The 26131-nt window shown below is 41.4% G+C and overlaps 1 protein-coding gene across 2 annotated transcripts in view; it reads right to left on the bottom strand.

The window, feature by feature from the left end:
* mon2 (MON2 homolog, regulator of endosome-to-Golgi trafficking) overlaps nt 1-23974 on the bottom strand; it is a 36473-nt gene extending 12499 nt beyond the window's left edge. For both annotated transcript variants that reach the window (XM_069161919.1, XM_069161918.1), the window contains exons 1-20: nt 23422-23974; nt 15788-15851; nt 13088-13215; nt 10371-10502; nt 9801-9930; nt 9474-9571; nt 9033-9158; nt 8630-8824; nt 8056-8180; nt 7031-7170; nt 6754-6907; nt 6210-6400; nt 5736-5817; nt 4786-4967; nt 3971-4083; nt 2983-3087; nt 2458-2538; nt 2275-2348; nt 1951-2041; nt 1720-1821 (exon numbers count right to left, since the gene is read on the bottom strand). In XM_069161919.1, the coding sequence (XP_069018020.1) occupies nt 1720-1821; nt 1951-2041; nt 2275-2348; nt 2458-2538; nt 2983-3087; nt 3971-4083; nt 4786-4967; nt 5736-5817; nt 6210-6400; nt 6754-6907; nt 7031-7170; nt 8056-8180; nt 8630-8824; nt 9033-9158; nt 9474-9571; nt 9801-9930; nt 10371-10502; nt 13088-13215; nt 15788-15851; nt 23422-23529 (2421 nt within the window). In that variant the 5' untranslated portion in view covers nt 23530-23974. The remainder of the gene's footprint in view (nt 1-1719; nt 1822-1950; nt 2042-2274; nt 2349-2457; nt 2539-2982; nt 3088-3970; nt 4084-4785; nt 4968-5735; nt 5818-6209; nt 6401-6753; nt 6908-7030; nt 7171-8055; nt 8181-8629; nt 8825-9032; nt 9159-9473; nt 9572-9800; nt 9931-10370; nt 10503-13087; nt 13216-15787; nt 15852-23421) is intronic.
* Between the last annotated feature and the right edge of the window lie 2157 nt (nt 23975-26131).

The following is a 26131-nucleotide window of genomic DNA, read 5'->3' on the forward strand; positions in this document are numbered from 1 at the left end:
TTTACTGCCTCAGAGCCCAGATGATCCATGTGTACCCTTTTGTATCCATTCAAAGCCTCATTTTCATTATACTATTAATTACATCGGTATATAAAGATATAGTAAAGGTGACGGCATTACATTTCCTTCAAAATATATAAAGCACTAAATTTGAATAAGCTGGCACACAAAGATATTCAGCATTTTATCCAAGCGTATATTGCAGGTGCAGCTTTAGATTCTACTTCTGTGCTGAATCAGGGCTTCACTGCCCACAATAATGGAAGATCAAACACAGATAGAGGCACAAGCGCACTGTGTGGACACATTGTGACACAGCCGACCTCTCAACTCCAACATGTTAATATCGGGCCGAGAGGGAAACACAACAGATTGGGATATTAAAAAAAAAAAAAAAAAGAGCGAGAGAATGAGGGATAAGCCAGTGTTTATAGGGGAGAGAATGTGAGCTTACCTTCTGCAAAACAGACAGGAGAGCAAAAGAGAGGGGAGATAGATAAAAGAAAATGTGAAGAAAACCTCCAAACACACACTTTTACAGATATACAAGATACCTATGGTTCAGTTTACAGTAGTTGTGTTCACACATACGGATTCAAACAGCTGGTAAAATGTGGTGAACATTAATTCAACGCCACGTGCATTTATTTTTTTTGACATATCTGCCATACTACATGTAGCAGTCCGTGTCCTGTTGCACAGCCTGTTACAATAGCATTGTCTGGGGACATTTTTTTTTATTTTTTTTTTTAACCTTGCTGAAACTGAATTTCAGCCACAATGACGCCCGAGCTGTCGCGTCAGGTTGGCTTGCGTCCCTGTTGCAATTACTGAAATCCTGGTCCCAGTTGCAATGACTGTAGCTCTTGCCTGGCTGTCGCCCGCACTGTGTCGGTGCACATTTCCATAAAGTTGAGCCTTTCTCAATGTTCCCCTGTACTGTAGCTGTCGAGCTAAGCAGCAGGTGCAGAGCTACAAAATCAAGTCTCGCAAACAAATAATGAATGAATGAATAACACCTGCAGCTGCTGCTGGTCCGGCTCTTTGAATTCATGTGTGTGAACAATCTGTTAGTAACTTTATGTTTCAACAAAATGCAGGAACAACTAAGAATCTCTCACACACTACAATCTAATAGAAATTATGACAGTCACTGTAATACTAAAAGTGTAACACTAATTAAAAACTTTCAACTCTTCCATATAGTTTGTTCAACAATTGTCCTCCTTCATGTTGAAACCACCGAGCCGAAGCCTTTTACAGCTATACACTTTAGTTCCCATGGAAGATGTCATCATTAAAGGTTTGCTGCTCGGTAAAGTAACTTCAAACGGTCTGGTGAAAAGGGCAAGTATTTTGACATTCCTAGAACTTGTAGCATTCATTATCTTGAGAGATTTGTTTCAACTCTTCATAGAGATTGCCAATGAGATCATTAAACCTCAGAAAAAAATATATCTCTAGCACCAATTTAACAGGTCAGATTTGGCTTAAATGTATCATCTAAGATCAAATCCGCTAGTCAGATAAAAAGTAAATGACACGTTGAAAGTGTCAGAAATGATATTACTGTACAACCGTGGTTGATTAAAGTAGGCTACATTCATTATGAACTGTATTTTGTATCTTTCATTGCATTTGAATGAAGTGCAGTCACAACAATACTGCTTTAGATTCTTTATCTGCACTGCATGGGCTTTAGCTGTAAGCAGAAGTTACCTCCAATAAGTGGCCTGTCAGGGGTCTCCACAGGATCTCGATACGATCCATGTTGACTAGGCCAGTTTCCAGCAGCTTGGCAACCGCAAATAGAGATGGTTCCTGCACCATGACCACAAAACAGGAGCTGTATGTAAATACTAGACACCTTGTGCACAAATGAAAGTTCATTTGAACCAAATCACGACAAAGAAATATCCTAAACATGAAAGAAATATAGAAACCTTTTACCTTGTTGTTCCCATAAGCCATTTCCATGGCTTCCAGAGAGAGGGAACAGAGAGCATTGATCAGGTGATGCAGGGACACATCATCCAGGTACCTGGATCACACAAAAAATACATATTGTACATTACACATGCGTATCTTATTTAGCATTAATAGTTTAAACTACTGAGAATTAAGACTTGCAACAGGAAGCACTCCTGTCTCCAAAAACGTGGTGTTCTTCAGGCAAGCCCAATTAATATTCACGACGATGTATTTAGGCTATCTATCTAAGAGCATAAGCATTGGGATAAGTAGTTGGAGTTTTTTATTCTGAGTGATACGTACTGGGAGCTCTCAAACAGTCTGGACAGGATGTTGGAGATGACGGGCAGGTCTGTCATCACTGCTGTTGTCAGCACCTGTTCAGACACAAATGCAGCCAGTTAGCTAATCACCTGAGAAACAAAAACTATGATGCATGCTGAACATGCAGGTAATTAAAAAAAAAAAAAAAAAAAAAAAACTCACTGTACTGGGTCCCTCAACTGCTCGACCAGGCTTCAGGGCACCACCCACCCCCGGCTTCAGCCCCAAGATCCACACCAAGTGCTGTGAGAGAAAAAGGAGAAACTGAAGGAGGAACAAAATGTACTCTTCAAATGTACATATGACATGCTGTTAGACATTTGTTTGATTCAACCGGGATGAGAAGATATGTAAATGAGTTCAGAGAGCTGACATTTAAAATCTAAAAAACAGACAAGTGTCTGTTTTTAAAAGCTGTACAAAGCACAAAAAACAACAACATTCAAAACAAGCAATGTAAGACAATTTGAAAATGTTTTGTTGGCAGGTCATTTCTTTCCTGACAGACAGTTCAAGTATACACCAATGCGTGTGTGTGTGTGTGCCTCGTTTAATCAGATATGGGTGCGTGTGTATTCGTGTGTATTCGTGTGTGTGTGTGTGTGTGTGTGTGTGTGTGTGTGTGTGTGTGTGTGTGTGTGTGTGTGTGTCTACATGTAACCGTGTGGTGCTAGCTGGTTGTAGTACCTGGAGTGTAGCCAGTACCAGCTGCCAGGAGGTGCCCAGCACAGCCCCGTGGCAGTGGGCCAGGTTCAACAGGGTTCGCATACACTGGATGTTCTTGGCAGTCAGCTAAAAGAGGGACAGACAGTCAGTGCATAAAACAGTACATTTGAATGCATACATTACTGGGAAAACGCTGATACACTTCAAGAGCAAAATGAGTAGAAAAAGCCTGAATTTTCTGTCTTAATAAAATTACAATCTATTAGCGGTGCAGAATGAAGTCGGCCACAACTGTGAGAATTGTAGTAACAACAAGAGAGAGGGGAAACTATGTGGAAAATTGCAATTGCGGCATAATTATTGCAGGTCGGGGTCAAGGTCACGGCACATGTATTTTTTATATGTAATTGCCCTCGAGGAAAATTTAGATGCACAGGCATGCCTGCCCTGCTAATAACCACTGACCCTTTACCTGACTGGCGTCTTGAGACAGAAAGTGTCTGTTTTTATTTTATGTGAGGATTTGTGTAACTGCTCAGAGAAACTACCTTAGAGGGGACCTACCTTATTGTGAATTGCACATTTAAGGTATTCTGTCTATATTTACTGTGTCAGAGACACTGAAATTCACAAATGGCAAAATAAAACAGGTTCGAATTGAGTGCGGTTTAATTTGTTACGTGTTTTTGTTTTGTTCTTAGTCTAGATTTGACTCCGTCCTTTTGTCTGCCTGTTTATCTTGAGTAAGATTCAAGTGTTGGACTCAGATTATGTCGTCATGACTACAGCTCTCTTTTAGAGAGGGTGTTTATCCTCTCAAAGAGCAATTTATTTGGCTTTCTTTTTGCAGCCATCACACCCTCTCTGAAAGATTACAGTTTGAATAATTTGTTTTAATTATAAAATGTTTATAAGCTTTATTTCTGGAAAATTGCTATATGAGCTACAATAATAAATGTCAAGTGCAACCATGGCCTCTTGAAAACTATGTATGTATGTGTGTCCTTACCACCACAGTGCCCTGGGGCTGGGCAGTGAGTGGCTGCCCCACAGCCACCACCTGCTGATGAGATTCACTGGAGGGGCTGATAATCTGCACACTTTGGCCCTGGATCGAGTAGGCTGTGGAGGACACGCACACACGCATGTGCAAATACACACCCACACACGCATACACACAGGGGTAAAGGCTCAGTCATACACACAAACAGGTTTTGTAACAAGCTTACGACATGCAAGAAAAGCTCTCTTAATTAACTCCGCGGCAAACATCCATCGCGAGTCAAGACCCAATTTTCCAGCTTTATCTCTACAAGCTGATATGCAAATAGGGAATGTCTGAGCGGTTGGTTTGAGAGCAGCTGTGTGTGTGTGTGTGCGTGCGTGTGTGTGTGCGTGTGCGTGTGTACGTCTGCGCTCCCCTGACATGTTCTCCTTGGAGTTCCTAATTGGAAGCCACAGTGAAAAGTTATGGATTAATGCAATATGAGTAGGTCAATAGGGACAGGCAGAGTGCCAACAGTTAACATGTTGATCACATTGAACCATATGAAAGATTAGCGGTGCTCATTAATACAACATCAATACACAGGACCAGAGGCCATCCTCAGGGCTGCAGAGGGGACTTTTAATGGTTTGCAGTGTGATCCAGATATCTTCAGTTGTATTCGTGCATGCATGCAGGCGATATGGTATCTCTGTGACACACGTGTACAGCAAACAACAACAAAAAAGGAGTTAACGTGACACCTGAGGTAAAGCTTACACTATGTTTTCCATATCGTTTTTAAGTGGCATTCTCAATTGTCAGCTGCAGGGGCGTACCTTTGCTGGAGAGGTTGGCGGCGTTGCTGCTGAGAACAGTCAGGGCGTAATGCGGTGGCAGAGAGGCCTTGCAGATAGCCGTGATGAAGGCGTCCCGAGGCGTCACCAGGCCGAGACGACCGCACAGCGAGGCCATGGTCAGCTCTGCTTTCAGGATGTTTTCTGTGGCCGCCTCATCAGTGCTGGAGAAGCAGGACAAGAGGAAAAGGAAGAGAGAAGACCGAAAAATATACTTATGGTGTATCAGTAGTATTATTTGTGTGTTTCGACTGCTATTTTTTTTTCCTCGTACTGTGGTACTGAATAAGCGGTAATGTCCTCAAAAATGCCATTAAGGATGACTCAGACCTAAGTGTATCATTAAAGAAGGATACGATTACACAGAGGAGGAAAATATAGCATGTGATACATTCAGACTGACGATGAATCTTCATTTTTGAATTAAAAACAGAAAACTCATGATAGCAACACAAGTTAACTACTGGGTTTTCTTCCAACTACTTATTTAAAAAAAATGCATTTAAATAGTGCAACATGGTCTCTGAAAACATTCGATCTAAACTGCCCTGCGAAAAAAACAGCTCAGGACCAAGTTGACTTCCTGTGAGAGATCGGACTTCACGGACATTACATTTTTGTTAACGATTAACTGATATAACTGGAAGTAATGATACGTTTGTCTTTTTCTGCTCGTTTCATGCCAAATGTGCCATTTATTGGCATTAAACATTGCAACATGAAATAAAGTTCACATGTCTGTTTGCTGTTGGGGCTTTGTAAACAAAAATTCCACTTCCATTATGCAGATACTGTATAGATGAAAACATTCTCTTTCGTGGTGTGTAATTTAACACGGAGTATTTCTTTCCTGCTTGAATCACTTCTGTAAACATGTAACATAATTGCTGACTACAGAGCAGCAGTCCATATGAAGGCTGAAAGACGTTTACCTGGCATCCAGCAGCAGAGAGAGGGCAGCCAGGAGGCCACACCAGCAGGCACCGACCATCTCCTCCCACACCAGGTGGGCTCCTGAGACAGAGAAACAAACTTTCACTGTGTCTACTCAGAAAATTGTTGCACTTGAGTTTGGACAGTTTATTTGGAAGGAGAGGCAACACAACCTTCTATTTTCCATATCCTTTTTGAAAATGTAAAGACATACAAGTATAATCCTGGCCACCAGGGGTCATAGAAGTGCTACCACCAAGAATCCTAAAAGGTTTGTTTGGAAATCATGCAGTAAAAAAGCACAGACTGTGAATATATATGAATGCGTACAAATGCGAATTTCCTCTCAAAGATTTTGCTTGTCAGTTAAAACAATTACACTTCTACTTATTTCTTTATATTTAATTTGATTTATTTATATCTTACACTTCACTGCATTATCAGAACATGACACAATGTTTTTCCCCTCTCACCAGGCTGAAGTTTCCACTCCTGGTCAGGGTGAGCCTCCCTGAATTCAGCAGCTGCTTCCTCCTCAATCCTCAGTTCTCTTTCAATCATGGAGGTGATGCCCCTCACCAGGTCGAGCAGGGCACTGAAGGCCACCGACATGGCATAGCCCTCCGGGATGGATGGGGGCTCAACCTTGTCCAGCATCTCTAAACTGGGTAACAAAGGGGCAGAGCAAATTACAGCAAATATACAGCACTGCTGTCAGAGAGGATCATTTTTAGACAACACATCTTTGTTACAGGAAGGCTAATGTGGCTCCTTGTATTTTAGACTAATGACAATCGTGCCTTTGATCTCTGCCTTCCTATAATCCCTTGTGCTTTAGAGACAAATTATTTATCAGGGCTGGCAGCACACACCTTAATAATAATCCCACAAACATATTTTGTTCCCCTTCGCTGCACTTGCTCTGTGTGTGAGAAAATAATTACATACACATGAAAGAAAATGGATAACGGGAGTCAGAAAGTGACTGTCTGAAGTATATGTGGTTGCAGTTCTTACTAGGTAGCCTTGGCGCTGCCCTGGACACTAACAGTCATGAGTGGGATCCAGGTACCACGGTATTCAAACGCAGCCTGGGTGGTGAGGGTGCCATTGACCCCTCCTGTCCCCGGGCCACCCTGAGCAGTGCCCTGGGCCCCCAAACCTGACCCACCTAGACAGGAAGTCAGAGAGGATTAAAGTGGGGGGCAGAGTGCATAAACATGAGTCAGAAAGATGAGGTGGAATAAAATATATAGCTTTGGGAATCTTGAACATGATTACTCAGTCAACTGACCAGGAGGTGCACTGACAGCAGCAGTGTTGCCCCCATTGGGGACAATGAAGAGGGACTGGATGAAGGACCCCAGGGCATTGACGATGTCTCTGAATACCTTAGTGGAGTGTTGCTTCATGTCGTATGACTGGCAGAACGAACTGAAAAAGGACAGCGAACATTGAGATAAAAGATCTGACACAGCACGGACTGAATTCTGACATAGTGCAAGACTTGACTACAGAAAACAGCATTTTAGGATATTTCAGACTGTGCTTGCATACTAACATGGATACATTTTACATGAGACATTTTGGCATGTTAAGTGTCCAGACATTTCATTCAAGACCAAAGAGATCAACAAATTATGAGTCACTGACAAACACTGCTATTCCCAGAACTGTGCTAGTGGCATGGTTAAAAATTATTCTTATCATTTCAACTATGTTGTAGTTTGTTAACAGCGTTGACAGTTTCAGCACTGAAATTCGAGATGGCTGACAAAGCTAGCGTGCAGGGGTTTCCCTGCCATTAAAACACTTAGATGAAACACCCATATGTCTATAAGCTTTGTTTACCAATGTTTGGTGATTATAATCTTTAACAGCGGCAGACAATGGATTTTTAAATGAATATTGTAATGATAACAGTAAATAATTATGTGAAAATGAATAGTTTTTAGTCCCCCACTACCACGGCACTTAAGCCCTCCAGAAACCGGAGGAAAACTCTGGCTTGTATTATTTGGATGGTAGTGGAAAGTGTTTTTTCTGCTTAGCTCAATCTCTGCTGTTGTTGTATCTAAAAGCAGATAAATCAGCAATTACAGAAACATTTAGCCATCATAACCAGATACATTTCACTGCTTTGTTTTTAATTGAGGAATCATTAAGGACTCATTACCAACAATATGAAGCACGATTACAGTGTTTTTGCTTAATGCAGCTGTGCAATATGAATATTTAACAAAGAGAGGAAAAATAACATTTTTAAGTTTTGAGGCTCATTAACTAAAACGTGTTTCGTTAGAAGTTAACATTGCTCACCGTAATAAATGAGGCTGCACGCACAGCCTGTGGACTGATTCCACTGCCACTGCTCTCAGCCACTGCGGCTTCTCACCATCCAGAAACTTCACCAGCAGAGACAAGAAGATCTCGCACTCAGTCACCTGCAAAACAAACACACACACACACACACACATTAGACACTTGGCTGGCTTAAACAAAGACAGACGGTCCAACCCCCCCCCCCCAAAAAAAAAAAAAAAAAGAGATCCAAATCCCTTCTGGCTCTGAGGAAGCTGGTTTCTGGCTCGCAGAAATTGTGGCTGCCTTGTTGATGGACACGGGCAATGAGACAAATTTCCATCTTAAGAATTGATAGAATACCACTAAATAAAAACAGCTGCATTTCTGAATTACTCAAAATGCAGCTAAGCTCAGTGAAGTGCCTGGTGCAGAACTAAGGCGAAACTACTGCTACACTAATCCAATGCTAATCAGACCAGATCAATTAAGTGCATCGGCTCTAAACTTGAGAAAATCTCTTCGACATAAATCATCCATCAGGCAACATTATGGCCAGTCGACCATCACCGCAGACCGGTCGGTCCCTTACCAGTAAGGTGTAGAAATGTTTGATCAGGACGGAGACCACGCGCAGCAACCTCATGCAGATGGGAAAGTAAGGTTTCTCTACAGGCGCTGGTGAGGCGGCGCTGCTGCTGCCCTGACGGAACTTGATGTTCGGAGAGAAGAGCTTGATGACGAGGGGACACACTCGTTCTTTCAACAGGAAACTGAACTCCTGGTGCTGGGCGGGAAACAGAGAGAGAGCGAAGTGGACTGGGATCATCTCAAATGAAGTGATACCGATACACGTTAGGTTAGGTAGTTACTTTATTAATCCCCGAGGGGAAATTTTTTAATATTTAATACTGTGAAAGAGAATTCGTTGAACTGCACCGAGGTGCACAATAGTGCCCATAACATGGATTATAACATTATAGCAGTGTGTGTACCTGTAGGAATACACCAGGGAAATCATTAAGGACAGACTCCAGCAGTTCCAGGCCAAATGTGCGGGTCATCTCTGTCATCCCCACCAGCCAGTAGGGGGCGTCAGCATTCACTAGCTGGCACAAGTCCTGCAGGAAGGCACACAAAGACATTCAAAACAATGGAGTGTTATACTCACAGACATCACAGCAGGGCTCTGCTGGGAAGATACGCATCTACACATAAGTGATGAATGGGGGGAAAACAACATGGGACTTGGAGACAAGGGACCATTGAAGAAATCATTCCACTTCATCGCAGAGATAAAAGCAGTTATTTCTTACTTATTTTCAACATAAAAATCCAAGGCAATGAAGCTGGTACTATCAGTCATTTTTATTTTTTGTCCACAAATGATAAAACTTCATAATGTGAAGAGGGCTAGCACCCCCTGGTGGACATACCTGGAACAGCATGTATGCATCCTTAGCACTGGGTCTCAGAGTACTAACAGACCGCCGGTTGGTGTTTCCCTGGACAGGAGGAGGATGCTCCACAATGCCTGAATACAATTTATATTTTAGGAATTTCAGCAACTATAGAAAATAAAGAGTGATTTTCAGAAGCAGGAAATTCACTATTAAGAAGGTTGAAGCAGAAAGAATTTAACCATGGTAGTGAACTTCATGCAGATTCTTTATCCATCAAATTTCTCTCTAAATAGTGTGAATCCCATTCATCATCTTCATTCATATATAGACTCTCTATTTTCTTCCAACATGTCATCTAACCTTTAAAACGCTCGTCCTCTGCCACCATCCTCTCAAACACCACAGTGACGACCTGTCTGACGGTGGCGGCCGCTGTGTTGTTGGTGATGTTGTCCTTGGTGAAGTGGAGACGGAAACACAGGACAATGGCCTGGGCATGAAGACAAGATAAAATAATTACACTGCATGAATAGATAAATATATCATATAAACTGAGGTCCATCATCAAGAGGGGTAGAATCATGTGGGTTCTCTGCCATTCCAGGTTACAAGGACTGACGTGGTAACTTCATATCGTAGATGGACGTCTTAAAAGCTTTTCAATATATTAATGTCCAGTAACATTGAACAAAATGTTAAGATGCTGCAAACACTGGAGTAAGGAAATCTGAAACAATGTGTGTAATAAATTACTATCGACACAGTTAAATAGATGACTAGAAGAGAAGTGGGTTATATGGAAACCTGCAAGGTTCTGAGTCCACATGTACAGCATTAAGGTCTGGATACAAGGGAGTAGAAAGTATATATTCTAACATATATATATATATATATATGGAAAGAGTGTGTGTGTAGACTGTATGATTGTACCTTGGAAAGAACTTCATCATGTACAACTGTGTTGGTGGTGAGCAGGACCAGAACTGTCTGTAAAAGCTTCAGCTCCTCCAAACCGTTCTCCATCAGCTGCCACAACATGTTGATGATGTTCCCCGCCGCTGCCTGTTACACACAAAACACACACACGAGACTCAAACATTGATTTTTAGTCAAAACGTGTGTACGTCTGCACCAGTGTGTGAATGTAAAAAAAACACAAAAAAAACCAACAACACACACACACACTTGTGGGACCAGCTGTCGCTGCCCGCTTCGGGGTCACAACATCATAAGAGTTCAATAACAGCAGATCGAGCTGCCGGTTCATGTTGATGCTGACAGTAAGTGACAGTGTGTCCTTTCCTGGGTCGAACTCTTTAAAATAAAAGTACTCGACACGCATCCTCTGTGAGCTGCTCTTCTGTGTAATAACGGTCTGGAGCCACAGGGGGGGGGGGGGGGGGGGGGCTTGATTTCAAAGCAAACAAAAATAAAAAATAAAATCACAACAATAAACTTTTTTCTTTTCTTTTCACAGCTACATTCAACATACTGCAGGATTCCACCTGACTTTTATTCTCTACTCACAGATTTAATACTACATTGAAGCTAACAAACAATTCTCCAGGGTTTGGAAGCAGTTCTGAATGTTGACTCTCTCTTGATGAAGAGCAATCATTCAACAACAACAACCTTTTTCTCTGACTCGTTTTACTCAGATTTTACTTTGATTAAAAGTGTTTTTGATGCACAGGTTGATGTCTGCATTAGGAAATGTTAACAGTCTTGTTACTGAGGTGTTTGTACTGTATGTGCCATCAATAACAGTGTCTGTTCTGTCCTGTTAAGGTGTTTTATATGAAGACATTGAAACAAATCTCACTCTCTTTCCCCCATAAGACAAAATGCCATGAAGTATGACCACATCTCCTGTACATGACAAAGTATCAGCTGTGGCTCTCGAGTGGCACCAAGAATCAGAAGGAAGTTTAGCTTTGTCTTATGGAGGTTTTAGCTTTCAAAATCTGCAGTTCAAAGATTCTGAGGTGGAGAGCCGCTGGCAAAAAAACAAAACAAAAAAGAGTACTGCAAGGTTCGATGTGTGTTTTGAAGAGTTTGTGAAGTGTGATGTTTTCGATGTTTGTCAGGTCCAATAGTTTGATAACCACTTGAAGACAAGGATAAAGAACCTTGGGAGACGGCAGAAAGAAAGCAAACCAAGTCATGTCTTTCAGAATAGAAACATTTTAAAGCTCAGACGAACTGAGAAAATCTGCCTCACTCACCCACCTTAAAGTACGCCACAAAAAAACACATTTATCATAGTGAGGCTATGCTACTATACAATCTGATTCACATTTGTATGATCTGTGTCTGTTGGGTGTCTGCAGGCCATACAAAATTCACCCCAAAAAGAAAGTGTGTCAATACACACATGAAGAAATAATAGAATATTGAATGATTTGTAGTAACCTAGATATGCTTAGCATGGACCAAAGAGAGAAAAAGTGTTGATCAAAATTGCACCGAGTGGCCTGTCATGACTCATGACAGACCTCTTGAGGGAGAATTTATTCCAGGAGTGTGGAGCATTTTGTCTCTCGCAGCTTTGGAACCTATTTTAACCTAATCAAATAAATGGCTGACATGTAGAAAGCCTGGTTAACTCAATGAGCTTTCAATAACGCTCTTTTACGGTGTATTAACGAGGCAGTCGCGCTTGGAAACCGTTCTCATCTCAAGACTGCCTCCAGCTGGGTTATTCAGAAGGTTGAAAATCACTCCACCCATCACATAAGCTGATATTAAACTACACTTTCATTTAAGAAGCTATGACACGCACCCATTTCCTAGGATGGATACCTTAGTCCAGCGAGCTCTTCAGGGTTGTTGAACTGCCACTGCACATGCAGATCATGTAAACGTGTTTGAGCAGCTTCATAATCCATTTTCTAGGTCGATGGTTTCCTCGAATACAGAAACTCTGCAGACCGCTCAATAACGAGCAGTGGAAGAGGTAGAGGGGGGGTTGGTGCTGTCAGATGTAGCCGCCAGTGACAGGCAGGAATTTAGATTAACCATTCTTATAATCACATTGCCAGATTAGGTATTGATGAGTTGCATTGATTCTAGTATGGATTTGAATTAATCAGCCGTAGGATATCAGAAAGAATGAGCTTAAGGTGGCAGGTGAACTTAAATGTGTACACATATACACTTGAGTGTGGACATATAACACTGACGTTATATGTCATGCAAGAAGCACACTGCCTGTCTGAAACTTTGAAGATTTGTTTTCAATACTGCTGTTCTTTGGAAATTAGTTTTCTTAACACCTACACGGAAACAACATTCTCCACAAGGACACAAGTATTAACTTGGCGCTGAGGAGACGACAGTCACCTTGTATCATCTGTGAAGTGCCATGACACATAGAGAGGAATCCAGATGAGAGTCGAGGCCTCTTCTATTCTACTTGTAAAAACTCACCAAAGCGGATATTTCTATTATATTTTGCAAGACTAATGTAAAGAATAACGTGCATGCAATCACACTATTGCTTTTCATAAACTGATATTAACATTCTTTTTTCATTTTGACTATAACAAATACATATTTTTTTGTGTATACATCTAAATTCTAACCGTAAGCTTCAGTGTGTGCGTATGCCAGCATTTCAAAGTAGCAGGCCAGCTCATGGACCTCACCTCGGATACCACCTCGTGGGACATGAGCCTCTGGATGGCAGCCAGACACAGCTGGGTGATCTTTGGCTCTTTGGTGCCACAGCCCATCAGAAAAGGCTGCACAACCTCGGAGCTGTTCTCCTTCAGTGCTGCAGGGAAAGCACACAGATAAAGACCACATATTACTGGAGGATTTTTCTTTTATGTGGGCTACAGATATAATTTGGGAATTCAGGCAAATTTCACAGTGTAATGGAAGACATTGTCATGTCATTTACTTAAAATCAATGCAAATAATAAACGTGCTTGTATAAAAAAAAATTAAAAAAACAGCATGCCACTCGAAGGATCTAACATTTTAAAGCATTTCTTATTGATCAGATGCCTTTTGTTGTCTAAAAATCAATGTAATCAAACCAGTACTGCAGAAGAATGGCTGGAAAACAAACATTTTACTAAGAAAAAGATACAAGAGGATCTGTGGCTCAGATGTTAGAGCGGGTTCAACCCCTGGTTCCTCCTGTCTGCCGGCCCAAGGGTCCATGGCCACTTGGCCAGGCGAGTACTTTGCATGGCCGGGCTGCTGACATTTACCATTTACCTTAAAATGATCAAAACTGCTGAATAAAGATAACATTGTTTAACCTTAAATAACAATCTGTTCTAAAATGAACAACTATTAATCCAAAATTGAGTTAAAAAAAAAACAAAAAAAAACATTATGATTTAAATTCTTTTGACTTTCATAGTCTAAAACATATTTTGTACTGGATTTGATAATGCAATTTTAAATGGCATTACAATGACATGTAAAAAATTAAAACGTGACATTTCTGTTGTCTAATTAGCACGTAGTGAACTACTGCTCTGCATCCAACAACCTGTATCATTTTCACCATCATTACACTTAATTTAAATTCTATGACTGAGTAACAGGTTTCACTCTTCAATCTTTGTGTAACACCTCATTAAGCTGCTGTGACACCCAGCAAACCCCGAACGCAAATAAGTGATCTCCTCAGCAGAGAGTTGCAGTACAGTTTACAGCTACAGAGCAGCAGCTGGATGGAGACAGTCATCAGTGGAACTCAGAAAATGTCAACTATGTGTCAACTCTGCAAATGGCACAAAAAAGCTGGACTTGTTCATCAAGACAGCATTGAAACGATTTCCTCTATCAGTGGATGGAGAGAGCGGCCACATTTTAAAGCGCGTTGTAGTGAAAGTCAAATTCAGAGCAACCAGCTAAAAAGGGCTGAAAAAGGCAACAAACAAACAAACAAAGCTGAAGGAAGGATGAGCATTAGTATAGAGTAGAGTTGGAGTCGAAGGCCGTTTGTACATGACTTGCCACAGGCCGACTGCAGACATGAAGTCAGGAGAATACATCAAATCACATTGGGTAATGTGGTTCTGTATGTGTCTTGTATGCAGATACACGGCGTCCTACGAGTAGAACACCATCACTACTGCTGTTTGCTTACGCATTTGTGAATTTTAGAGGACACGGCACATTAATCAACACTGGCATTGTCAAAGCGCCAGTGTGAATATGGCAGTGTTACAGTTTAGCCATATGAGAGCCCCCCTGCTGTAGTGAAGAAATTTCCCCTCGGGGATTAATAAAGTGTATAAAATCAAAAATCAAAATGAACCCAATGCTGTTTTGGGGGAGAATTTCCTATCTTGGTCATTATAGGAGCTAGCTGTTCATGCTATATCTTGTTTTCTTCAGGACTCTTTAGGCTAGCAATCCAAATCATCCATCATTTGATTTGATATTACTTAAGAGGTTTTGTATATTTGTCTTTATGTCAAGGAAAAAGGTCCTCTTATGAAATTGGTATGTTTTTACCTGTACCTCACTGTAGAAGGCTGGCAGTGCATATATCATTTCATAAATGTGTAGAGTGTCTCAAATCTGACAATATCAGAACCATGTCTGGGAAACTCTGTGGCTTAGCAATTTTTTTTTTTTTTTTTAATGATTTATGATCTTTTGACCACAGCTTCTATATTATTTCTGTGAAAAACACATACATTATTTATCGTTTTTAAAATTGAGGGGGTACAGAGCACTTGAATGACATGCGGCCCGGTTCAGGGGGGCCAGGACCCGAACAAAGGACCCACACTCAGGAAGGACGTACGCCCCTGTGATATGTGCTAATAACTCAGCTGTGTGGTAGTCCCGCAAATACGTTATTTATTCATTAGAAAATGGGATGTGATGCTGGAGGCAATGCAAAGGTCAGGTGTGACTTCAAAACCAGATAAATTGAAAACGCTTTGCCGTTCAGAGAAACGACGTGACTCACCAGAAGGGAGAAGTTCTGATGTTTGTTTTGATATGTGGTTTGTTGTGAAGCAATCAGGACTTATTCAACCACATTAGTTTAAATCAGCGAAGATATTATCCTTCGGGTGTTTGAACGATCTTCATAACAATTATTTTTAGTAGACTAATATGTAACTGACTGCAGCCAACTCTGCACACGTGGCCCAAACCCAACAACAACAAAAAAAAAACATACATAACAAACAACTTTTATTATCATCAGTCATATTAGTGGAAATAAACTAAACATAACCATGTTAACAATAGAAAGCTAGAAACAGATGGTAGAAGAATTCATCTCTGCACATTTTTTTTCAAATTTGAGTGAGCTGATCACACGTCACCCTTCTTCTGAACAGCTAAACGCCATTCTTATCTCTCACCTGCCAGTATGTCTGTGTTCCTGGCTGCGATGGTCTTAATCTTCACAATGCCAGACTCTGCAGCCTAGAGAAGAAGAGAGAGAGGGGGACACATGTAGGTTACCATTTCATGGAGCACGGATCAAAAGGCGCTGATAGCGCAGCGCTGGTGGTGGACACAACTTCTGGTGATGATGGCCACGGGAGGAGAAACAGGAAGGAAGGCGTGGCTGCAGAGAGACATTATTGTTTGGTGGGGGGTGAGGTGTGTGTGTGTGTGTGTGTGGGGGGGGGGGGGGGTGTTGAACTTGGGAGGGGATGTGCTAGTACAAAGTGATTTTCCCGGTGGAGTGTCTGGCAGGAGTGAGATGCTAAGAAAATGGAAAGGAGGGAAGGAGGCATGTCGAGAGAGGAAGGGGATGACATGGGTACAAGACTAAATGTGTCTTTTTCTGTGTTTGTGTGAGCGAAACAGATTTGCCAGACTAAACTGAAGCTGCTCTTATCTTTCTACAACAACCGCAAGCCACAACAAACCTGTCAAGATATTCCCTCTTTCTCTCCAACCTCTGCTCTTCCTTTTTTTTTTTTTTTTTTCCCCTTTCCCATAAAATCGCACCACTTATAACTAAATAACCTGTCCAAAAGATTCCCTTTAATTCCCCTGTAATTTTTGTGATGGTTTGCAAAAGCCTACAAATGACAAGAAAGAAGTAAATAGTGAGTACAAATACTAGTCTTGTCATCTACCTGCTCTTCCACACATTTAGCTACTCGCACTTCATGGCGTCAGTTTTGCATTGTAACCGTTTGATTATTTTATTCTTGAAAAAAATCCCAACACGGAGCATATCACGAATATTAGTCGTGGCAGCAACATTCTCAACTGAGAAAACAGCCAATGGACATCCATTACCTTGATGCATTTTTTTTATGCAGCGACTGCACGGACTACATCCTGAGCATGCATGTGTTACAAATGACTGGAGCCACGACTCCCCACACACATCAAACACCACATCATCCTATGATGCGTGCAGCCACAGAAATGCAGCATGAAATCACATTTCAAAAAGAAGACATTTGATCAAATTTCTATTCCAACAACTTGTTTTAGTGGACAGCAAAACGTTCTGCCAGCATTTCTCCATGTGTGCAACATTAAAGGGGCAATAGCTGTGATTTTTAGTTTAAGAAGATCAAAAATGAACTAAAATAGTCAACTAAATGCTAAGAAATAGCAGTTTACGTGTTAAGCCAAAGACGTCTCTGCATTGTGCTGCACAGACTACTGAAGTCAGCATGCTAACCAGCTAGCCCCAGTCTGTCCCGCCGTACAATACCACCCCACACCTCAGCAGCGGTGGTGAGTCACTGTAGCGGCCAGTCTGCTTTCACTACAACGTGAGGAAGAGGTAGCGTGTGCAAACATTTATTATGAAGAACTTAGCAACGGCTGAAACTCAAAACAAGAACCCCCCCCCCCCCCCCCTCCGACGCTGCTTTTCACCACTGCAGACTTGGGTAGTAAAGATTGAAGTTTGATGCTGAACTCGCAACGTTTCTTTTTGACTGGTGAGTAAATAGCCGTTAATGCTGACGTTGGATATGTGGCACTATACGGCGACAAGCTGCAACCCGGCGATCTGATTGGTCAACCGTACGTTTGGAACGTGCCCAAACCACCGTGACAACACACCCTGCTCCCTGCACCCGTCTCGCTGAACCGTCGGTGTAATATTGCTTAAATGGCTTATAAAAGTCATTAATCGTACAGCGCAACGTCACTGACCGTGTTAATATGCTCAGTTTGCTGTTTGTTGATGCAGTCAGACATCAGTTGTGTCGACGAGCTCAATTAGCCGGTCATCTCGCCATCAACCACACCGAGGCAACTTTATGTTGCAAACAAACCAGGAGTATTGACTTTGTCTGGACAACTCAAAACAGACTTTTAGTCCAGATAATGAGAACGCAAACCATCCAGAAAAACATTTGCGATGGTGTCAACTTATGGTTTTGCTGTGGCTGTTTTCTAGACACTATGATCTTGCTAAAATTACTTAACCAATCACCATTTTTCTTCACATTCATCCGTTCTTAATAAAAAAATAAATTTTAAAAAAGCCTCTAACTAACAGCAAGGCAATGAATACACAACGATCAACAAAGCAGCCAAATCTCGGCGCCGGGCTGACGGCCAACTGGATGCTACAGTGACTTTAATCTGACATGTGGCACCTTTAAAGCACAACGTCATTATTAGCAAGTCATACTGCTGTGGATGCGTCACCTTTGATTGGAGAAAATATAGCAGCTGCCCTTCACATCCAATTGGCTCCAATATTAGACCATCAACATGATCATAACACCTAAACATGTTATTTTAACAGCCACAGGGTCGAGCCACTGAGGAGGTCAATAATTCACAACCTGCCAAGCTGTCAATTACCAAGCAACTGCTGGTTAGTGGGTCGGGCTTTTCATGCTCTGTCAACGGCCTATGACTGAACACCTCCTTGAAAAGTTAATCTCTAAAAAAATGCTTTGTCTCCCTCTTCTCCTTTGTTCCTCAAACAGAGCCAATAACACGGAGAGCTTTTCTTTTTTTTTTTTAGCTCCAAATACCTACGACCCTCCTGTTGCTACTTATATTATATTATATTATATTATATTCCCAGTCGCTGAGACCACACTGAGCTGCAGCAGTAAGATAGAACTGAAAAGGCAAATGTCAGAACTGCAAAGTACGGTGGAAGATTTTAAAGAAAGAAACCCTTGAAACGATATTTACAGTCTCACAATATCAAGCAAACTAAATTAAGGAGCAACAGTTTTAATCATCAAATAATCATTTATTGAGGAAAAATGCTAAAAGTCAACAAATGTGTTGCTAACGTGAAAATATGAGGATTTGAGGTCGATTTTATATCATTGTCCACTAAACATGTTTCAACTTTCTGGTTTTCAGATGACTTCACACATGTGGTGCTCAATTCCCCCCATTGTAACGCAGCACTCTTGCAACATGCACACCATCCGTCAGTCCAGTCAACCTCAATGAGTCACTGAGAAATTCTGCATCCTGTGCCACAAGGGCAGCGAGCAAGACGAGCATGATTTTCTGCACTCACACAGTTATGAATAGTGTCTCGAGTCCCCTTCAAAAAGAGGCTTCTTTGTGCTCGGCTTTGCCAAAGCAGCCAAGTATGTCTAAAAACAGAAACCCCATTGATTAGACAAAAGAACCGAAGGAGTACTTTGAGTTTTTATGAAGCTTGCTGAGCCCCAGTATGTTTATAAGTGATAACTGTGTCTGATTTAACAGGATCAAATTCTGATTGGTTCAAGGCTGAAGATTATGAGACGCATACGAGCTTCTTGAAGACTTTTAAACGCTTCTGTCTCCTGCAACTCCTCAAAAACTGTTTTCTTTGCTGCAGTAAAAAATCTGAGTCAGTCAGAGGGAACCAGCAAACCAATAAATCCTCTAATTACAAACAGATTGCTTGCGTTTCCTCTGTTTAGCCTCCGGGACAGTTGTGTGCTCCATTGTCAAACCTGTTACAATGAATCGTCCCATTTGAAGAATTTGAATGGTTTTCGACAAAACTTCACAACTCTTCAAAATGAAAATCGTTTCATTTTGGGTTTTATCGTTAACTCCAACATGGTTGACTGGAAAATGTAAAATCTCTCTCTGCATGTCAAAAAAATGTTTTCCACCTACTTCCTCATAGAAAGTGCTGTTAAAGCTTCCCCGTGTTACAGCATTATGAAGTCACCGCCATGTGGAAGGAAATACCAGCGGCCTGGTGACGTCATTGTAACAGAGAGCAGCAGCTGACAGTTCTTTTATAAAGTATTTTGTTCATGAAGTTTTTGTCTGTATTCTAAGGTAGTCAGATATCTGCAGCCTCACGTTGCAGACTGTCACATTTTTACAATAGAAAGATTTTTGATAGCGAACAGTCATTCTATAAATCACACGCAGGAAGCACTTGATACGTTCAGTTGTTCTGAAAAGCCGTGTTTGTGTGGCGATCTGCAAAGCGAAGCTGACCCACGAGTATGAACCAGCTCGTGTCTTTGAAAAGCAACATTAGTGAAGCTCATGACAGACGGACTTCCTCAGAAAGCAGTTTTCTGGAACTGACTTCGCATATGATGAAGAAAGGGCTTATTCAGTCCGACTTTGAGCGCAATAGTGTCGGTTCACCAAATCATCCTCGGCTGTTGTTTGTCATTTCGTGTCTGCTGTACAGACACGACCTGTCTAGCAAATGAGTTGAGCTAAGCAACTCATACAAAGGTTGTCCATAATGCTTTCATTAATTCTGCAGTCAAATGTAACCGTGAGCTCGATACAGCTACATCTACGCAGCGAGAGCGGAGCGCTGGATGCCTGATGGGTTGTTGTTTTTTTTCCCCCCTACCGAGGCAAAAAGCAAAGGCGTGGTGGTTTCACAGACTGCTGCCGAATGGGGAAGAGCGTTCTGAGAGTGATGCTATGATACAAAAAAAAAAATAATAATAATAATCAATGGGACTGTTCTTGTGCTCCTTTTAACAGTGAGAATCCACCGGCTGTGGCGCAACGTCGCTGTGGGAGAGCTACTGAGAAATGGGGAAGAAAGCAGAATGAAGGCTGGCTGGTTAAAGAGGACGGGGCTCTCTTACTTTTCCTTTGCAATAAGAATACAATGATTTGGTTGCAATGATGTACTGTATTCACAAACATGAGTCACTTACATTTAAAGTGTGGGTATTTTGCATCTGAATGAGCCCTTGCCAAATAAACTCAAACAATGCTAATTGCACCCGTCGCTGTCAGATTGATCTCTTTGTATTTCACAGTGTACAGAGTTTATAAATCTGGTGTCTGGTGAGACATTCCATTAAATGTACACTGGGCATGCTCAAAACTACAGACTTTTGCTGGACTGGCCAAGTAGGCTAACTTCCAGTTTATATTTATGATAACTTGAATGTAGATTAAAAAAAAAACTATAGACTTTTCAAATGGATCAAATTCTGATAGTGCTCTATTTCGCAGGTTGTTACGCTAAAAACAATCAATCATTTTATAACCACACCAGTAGCGACGGAGGAGACTACGGTGCCTGTTGAAAAATGCAAAGCAGCTAATGTGTTTAAACTTAAGTGCTGATAATGTGGGTACGACAAATAAGAATGCAATTTTTCATGAGGAATTAAGGAGTTCTGTTCAAAAAACAAATCTAAATTCTCAAGAAAGTATGAAACGAAGACCACATTGGTGTGTTGAAACCGCTGTGCAAGTGTTTTAAATTCAAACTGCGACCACCGGTACTCAGCTTGTTTGTAGCACAATAACATCACAGCAAATATAAGCGCGACAGCTTGGATTGGAAAAGGTTGTTTCAATCACAACCCCATCACTCAAAGCGTGAGCGAGCTCAGGTTGTGGGGAACATCAAAGTGGATCTCTGCACTGCTGTGATCCCTGAGGGAAAGAAGCCGGCAAGGTCCAGGAAACCTGGGTGATGATAAATCAATATTTGAGGCCGATGCTTCTCGAGGCCCGTAGGCAAAGGCCAGCACGCTGCCTAAATGTGAGATCAGCTGTATGCTTTTTTTTTTTTTTATGGCCCCTTGTGGCTGCCACATCAACCTGACACATCAAGCACTCGAGTCAAGGGACTGAATCTGTAGCGAGAAACACAAACGAGCTGGAGGTACTTGATGGACCTACTTCTCTTTTTCATTCGCATGTTGCCCCCATCCAAGGTGAGATCTGAAGGAAAACAAACTAAACTTGTGTGACCTGATGTGTATTGCCGTGCTGAGCTGGCTGACTAATACTTCTATGGCCACAAAAGCCCCACATACAGTGGAACGTTTCATCAAACGACCCCTGTGACCACTGTTACATATTCAAGCAAACAGTGAGCTGGCGATACCTGGGAATTACAAGGAATTAAGGCTGACTGAGAGGGTGTCAGTTGAATCAGACAACTCAGCCGAACACCAGCTGCTCCCTGGGTGCTTTTCAGAGACGAGTCAAATCATGGAATAACATCTTTATGTCCGCATATGCAGGAAATGCAATCAAATCACGACAAGGAGTGAACGTCGGTTGTGTTAATCCAATATTATATTGCATCAGCATCCTAACTGGATTATGCAATGTTTATTATTTAGCCTTCAATTCACGACTCAAAAGAAACTACGACGCATTACTCTGACCCGGTCACGTGGGACCGCTGAAAGCAGAGCAAGTTTAAAGATAGAGAGAGTTGCGTCTGTGTCAAAGTGGAGTCGTGAAAGCTGCATTGACTGTCTTCTAAGCGTGAATCTAACAATACGCACACATTGTAAAAGCCCTGACGTCGTACCTCCTTGCACTATTCTGCTCTCAGTCAGTAAGTCACCAGAAACGTCACCGACAGAGCTAAACAACAAAGTCGGTCAGTCAGCAGGCGCTGACGGCACATTCAGTCATTCCAGGCAATGTGTGTATGAAGTCGCTCTGGGCGGCGTTAGTACCGGAGCAGCCTGTTGAGACAAAACCTTTTCTGTCACGAAAGGATGTAATAAGAAATAAAAGCTTCGATAGTTTGCTCTCTGAAATCACAAGATATTATCTGACGAGTTGTACCTAGCCACGCAAATAACAGCCGTGACATTTGGTTGTAAAGCTTCTTCTGCGATGTCCATCTATCAATTTAAGTTCTGAGCAATTTGGACAAAATCAAGAATCACAATATTGTTTGACAATACACCTTGATATGGATACTGCGATGATAAATAACGGGTGATTACTGGTGCTTTCACAATATATTTACAGGAGGAGGTTTTTGATAAATAATCATCAGTAATGACGATCTAATGACTCGGTAGATAAATAGATAAAACAGTCTGGTAAGTTCAGAAAGTAAAATCACTTCACTGTATTCCTGCCTTTAAAACCAGGAAAACGCAACATAACGCAAATATCACAATAGTTCAATGCCCAGAATCTAAAACAATATCTAGTCTCATCACAATTATCAATATAATATCAATATATTGGCCAACACTTGCCCACATACAGCAGGTTTGAAAACAACAAGACAGCAACATGTAGGTCAGTAAGCAATGTGATCATACAGTCCAGAAGCCATTAGGTAAGATATCTTCCAATCAATTAACATTGAACAATATCGACTGTTCAAAACGAAGCTTCAAGCTTGTTTAAAGGGTTTGTTCAAGCAGAGTCAGTAACACACGTTTTACCCAACTTCACCATCGGCCGCAGCTGAACCAGCAGTCACAACCGGGAAGTAGCTGCACGCTGATCTGGAAATAAACCTCTGACGTTTCTTCAGTGGAACAACATTCATATGACACACACAAAAAAACAACAACAACAACCCATGTACAGTCCTGTATTTCTGGACGCCTAGTAGGACGAAGGCCCGGCAGATGACACAACTTTGAATGCGCCGATCACAGTCCGAGGACAACTCCACACCAGACGGCCGAGCAGAGGCCCCGCGGGTCGGCGGGAGAGAGAGAGCAAACAAGTGTGTAAAATACGCGTTTGTTAAAAGAGCATAAAAAAATATAAAAAAATCACACAAACGGGACGACACCGAGGTGACGGCCCGGTGGAGCTAACGTCGCCGGCTAACCTCTTTGACCGGGGGGAATTTCTTCTTGCACTCCATGGAGAGGGAGCGCAGGTCCGTCTGCATGTTCTCCAGCAATTTCTTCACCGCCTCGGGGCTGCTGGTCGACATCTTTGACGGCGTCTTCGACCGGTGGGCCGGGGGGGGAAAAAAAAAAAAAACCTCGAGAAACTTTAAACGTTAAGGAATGTGGGAGCGCAGTCGCCCCCCGCCGCCCATCCACCGCGGGGGGGTTTGTAAGCCCGTCGCTACTTTATTCGCCTCCCTCGGAGAAGAGAAAGAAAACGCCGCCGTCCATCGACGCGGTATATCCCGCTTCTCTGCTTTTGGGGCGCTGGTGCGCAGGAAGAGCAGCGATGACACCGGCACACGTCCGCCCTCTTCACGGCCCGCTGACATCAGCTTCGCGGAGCAGCGTCGTCACCCTGAACGTCCCGTTTCTCGACGCCGCTCACTTGGTCGAGGATATCTGCTAAATTGAGCGGTCTGCCATAGGCGGCCGTGTCGGCTCCGCTTTCCTTCCCACAATGCTTCGGTGGACAGTGACACGTCACTCGGACTTCCGTAAACAGTGGCGGATTCAGAATAATGTCTGCAGCGACCCCTGTTGGACAAGCTGTTACACAGACGAACGACCACAAACCACGTCTTGGACCGTGGTCGTGGTGAAATGCACAGCCTGCAGGCTAGGAAACACGGTGCAGCAGCTGGTCTGGAACAATCCTTTCCATTTATTTTATGATATGCATTTCACATAAAACAAATTCATTGTTTTTAACTGTTTTATACTCTTGCTCTACCTAATTTCAATAGAAAATGCTTTACATTTTCCTCCTTTACTTGTTTTTAGTACTGATTACAATTATTGGAATACAATTAGCTGTTTAAGTTAAACCTAAACTAAACGAACTAAAAATAACTAATTAACCAATAAAAAATACTCAGAATAACTACATTAGTTCAAATAATACCTACATAATATTGAAACAGACATTAAAACAAACATATATTCAGTTTCCAGTTTAGAGGTATTCCCTTTTCAGTAGGCTACTGTACATTTTGATAAGATGAAACTGAATGTTGAACTGAAAAGGATGAGGTCCATTTAAGTGGAGTGGGAGCATTATTCAGCATGGATGTTGTTTATTAGACTGAAAAATATGTGCTGACATTGAAAACAGGAGCACCCATTCCCTGAGGCCACAGACTGACAAACGAAGGAGTCATACAAGGACCAGGTTGAGATTCATTTTATTTGTTTTGCTCTATAGTTTTCAGAAGTATGTTTTTATTTTGTTTTAATTTAACTTTTTAATGCAAAAGCAGCCAAGAAACAATTTTGTGTTTAAAGAGCATTGGACCAACGATATATATGTGCTGCACCTCACATGAAGCCCTTCATCAGTTGCATTTTGTTCTTTCAGCTGCAGGAGTTCAATGCTGTCTTGCTGAAGAAGGAGCTTTCATCCTCAGGGAAATGAAAACGTCCACACCTTAAAGCGTCTTGAAGTGGGATGAAAGGGGAAACATAAAAACAGCACTGGTGGTAGCAGAGAGAGTAGCTTTTCACATTATACGGGTGAAGTGGAATCACTTTCTGATGAATCGACTACTTTCAATTAAGTTATGTATAATGCTGAAAAATATTCTGATTAGAATGTGTGTTATTCTATTTTCAACACCCAGCATTTCTTTAAGATTAAATCATGTGCACAGACTGCTTTTTATTGCATTAGTTCATTTTAGAAAACCCTTTTACAATAGTTTTGCCTGCTTGTTACCCTAATAATGGACTCCCCTGCACTCCACTACATTTTCAGTATTTTGAGAAAGAAATGACACAGCAAAGCTTTGTGTTCATCACATCTTCTCTTCAGAGTTACTGAATCAGTTGCATAATCATGTGTTATAGAAGCCATTTAAGATATTTTGTGACAGTTAAACACCTCTCATACTTTATATCGGAATCATGCTGATGTGAGACAACAGCAAAAAAACAGCTGGCTGATTTCAAGTTGCGAAGGCACATGGAAGGAACTTTATAAACCTAGGAATCTTTATGTACACTTGCAATAATATAAAACCTAAACCAAAATAAAAGTGACCATATGTATCTGTTTAATTTGGTTTGAAACTGCCTTGATGGAATAGACCTATTATTTCTAGGATCACAGGTGTCATTATGTTAGGTGTTAACAGAGATAGGTGAATATATGTGTATAACGTTTACAATTTTACATCAAATTAATTAATTTAATAATATACTAAAGAAGCAATTGAATAAATGACTAACTATTGATGGACTGCGGCATCAACATTACTACATTGTGTATACTGCAATTACGCTAACTTGATAATATACTTGCTACCAAATCAAATACCAATCAAATACTTTTTTATGGGCAATAAGAGATCAATTATACTCTCAATTAATTACACTTCAACTGCACAAGATAACAAAAATATTGCATTTTGCTGTTGAAACCTACTACCATGATGCTTTAAATGCAAAATGATGTAAAACATGTTTTTTTTTTACACACACGGTAACATCCCGAAATAGTTAACATGAATGTTACATGGTAGTAAATGAGGTATCATATACATATATACTAAACTTTAGACTTTTTCTTTTTTATCTGTTTCATTTAGGATTATTCATGTACTGAATAATGGATGTCGCACACAATATAAAAACATTATCCAATAGAAA

This window comes from Embiotoca jacksoni, unplaced genomic scaffold (assembly GCF_022577435.1).
Source record: "Embiotoca jacksoni isolate LCO1_2020_lvr unplaced genomic scaffold, fEmbJac1.0.p SCAF_3, whole genome shotgun sequence".
Taxonomy (NCBI): Eukaryota; Metazoa; Chordata; class Actinopteri; family Embiotocidae; genus Embiotoca; species Embiotoca jacksoni.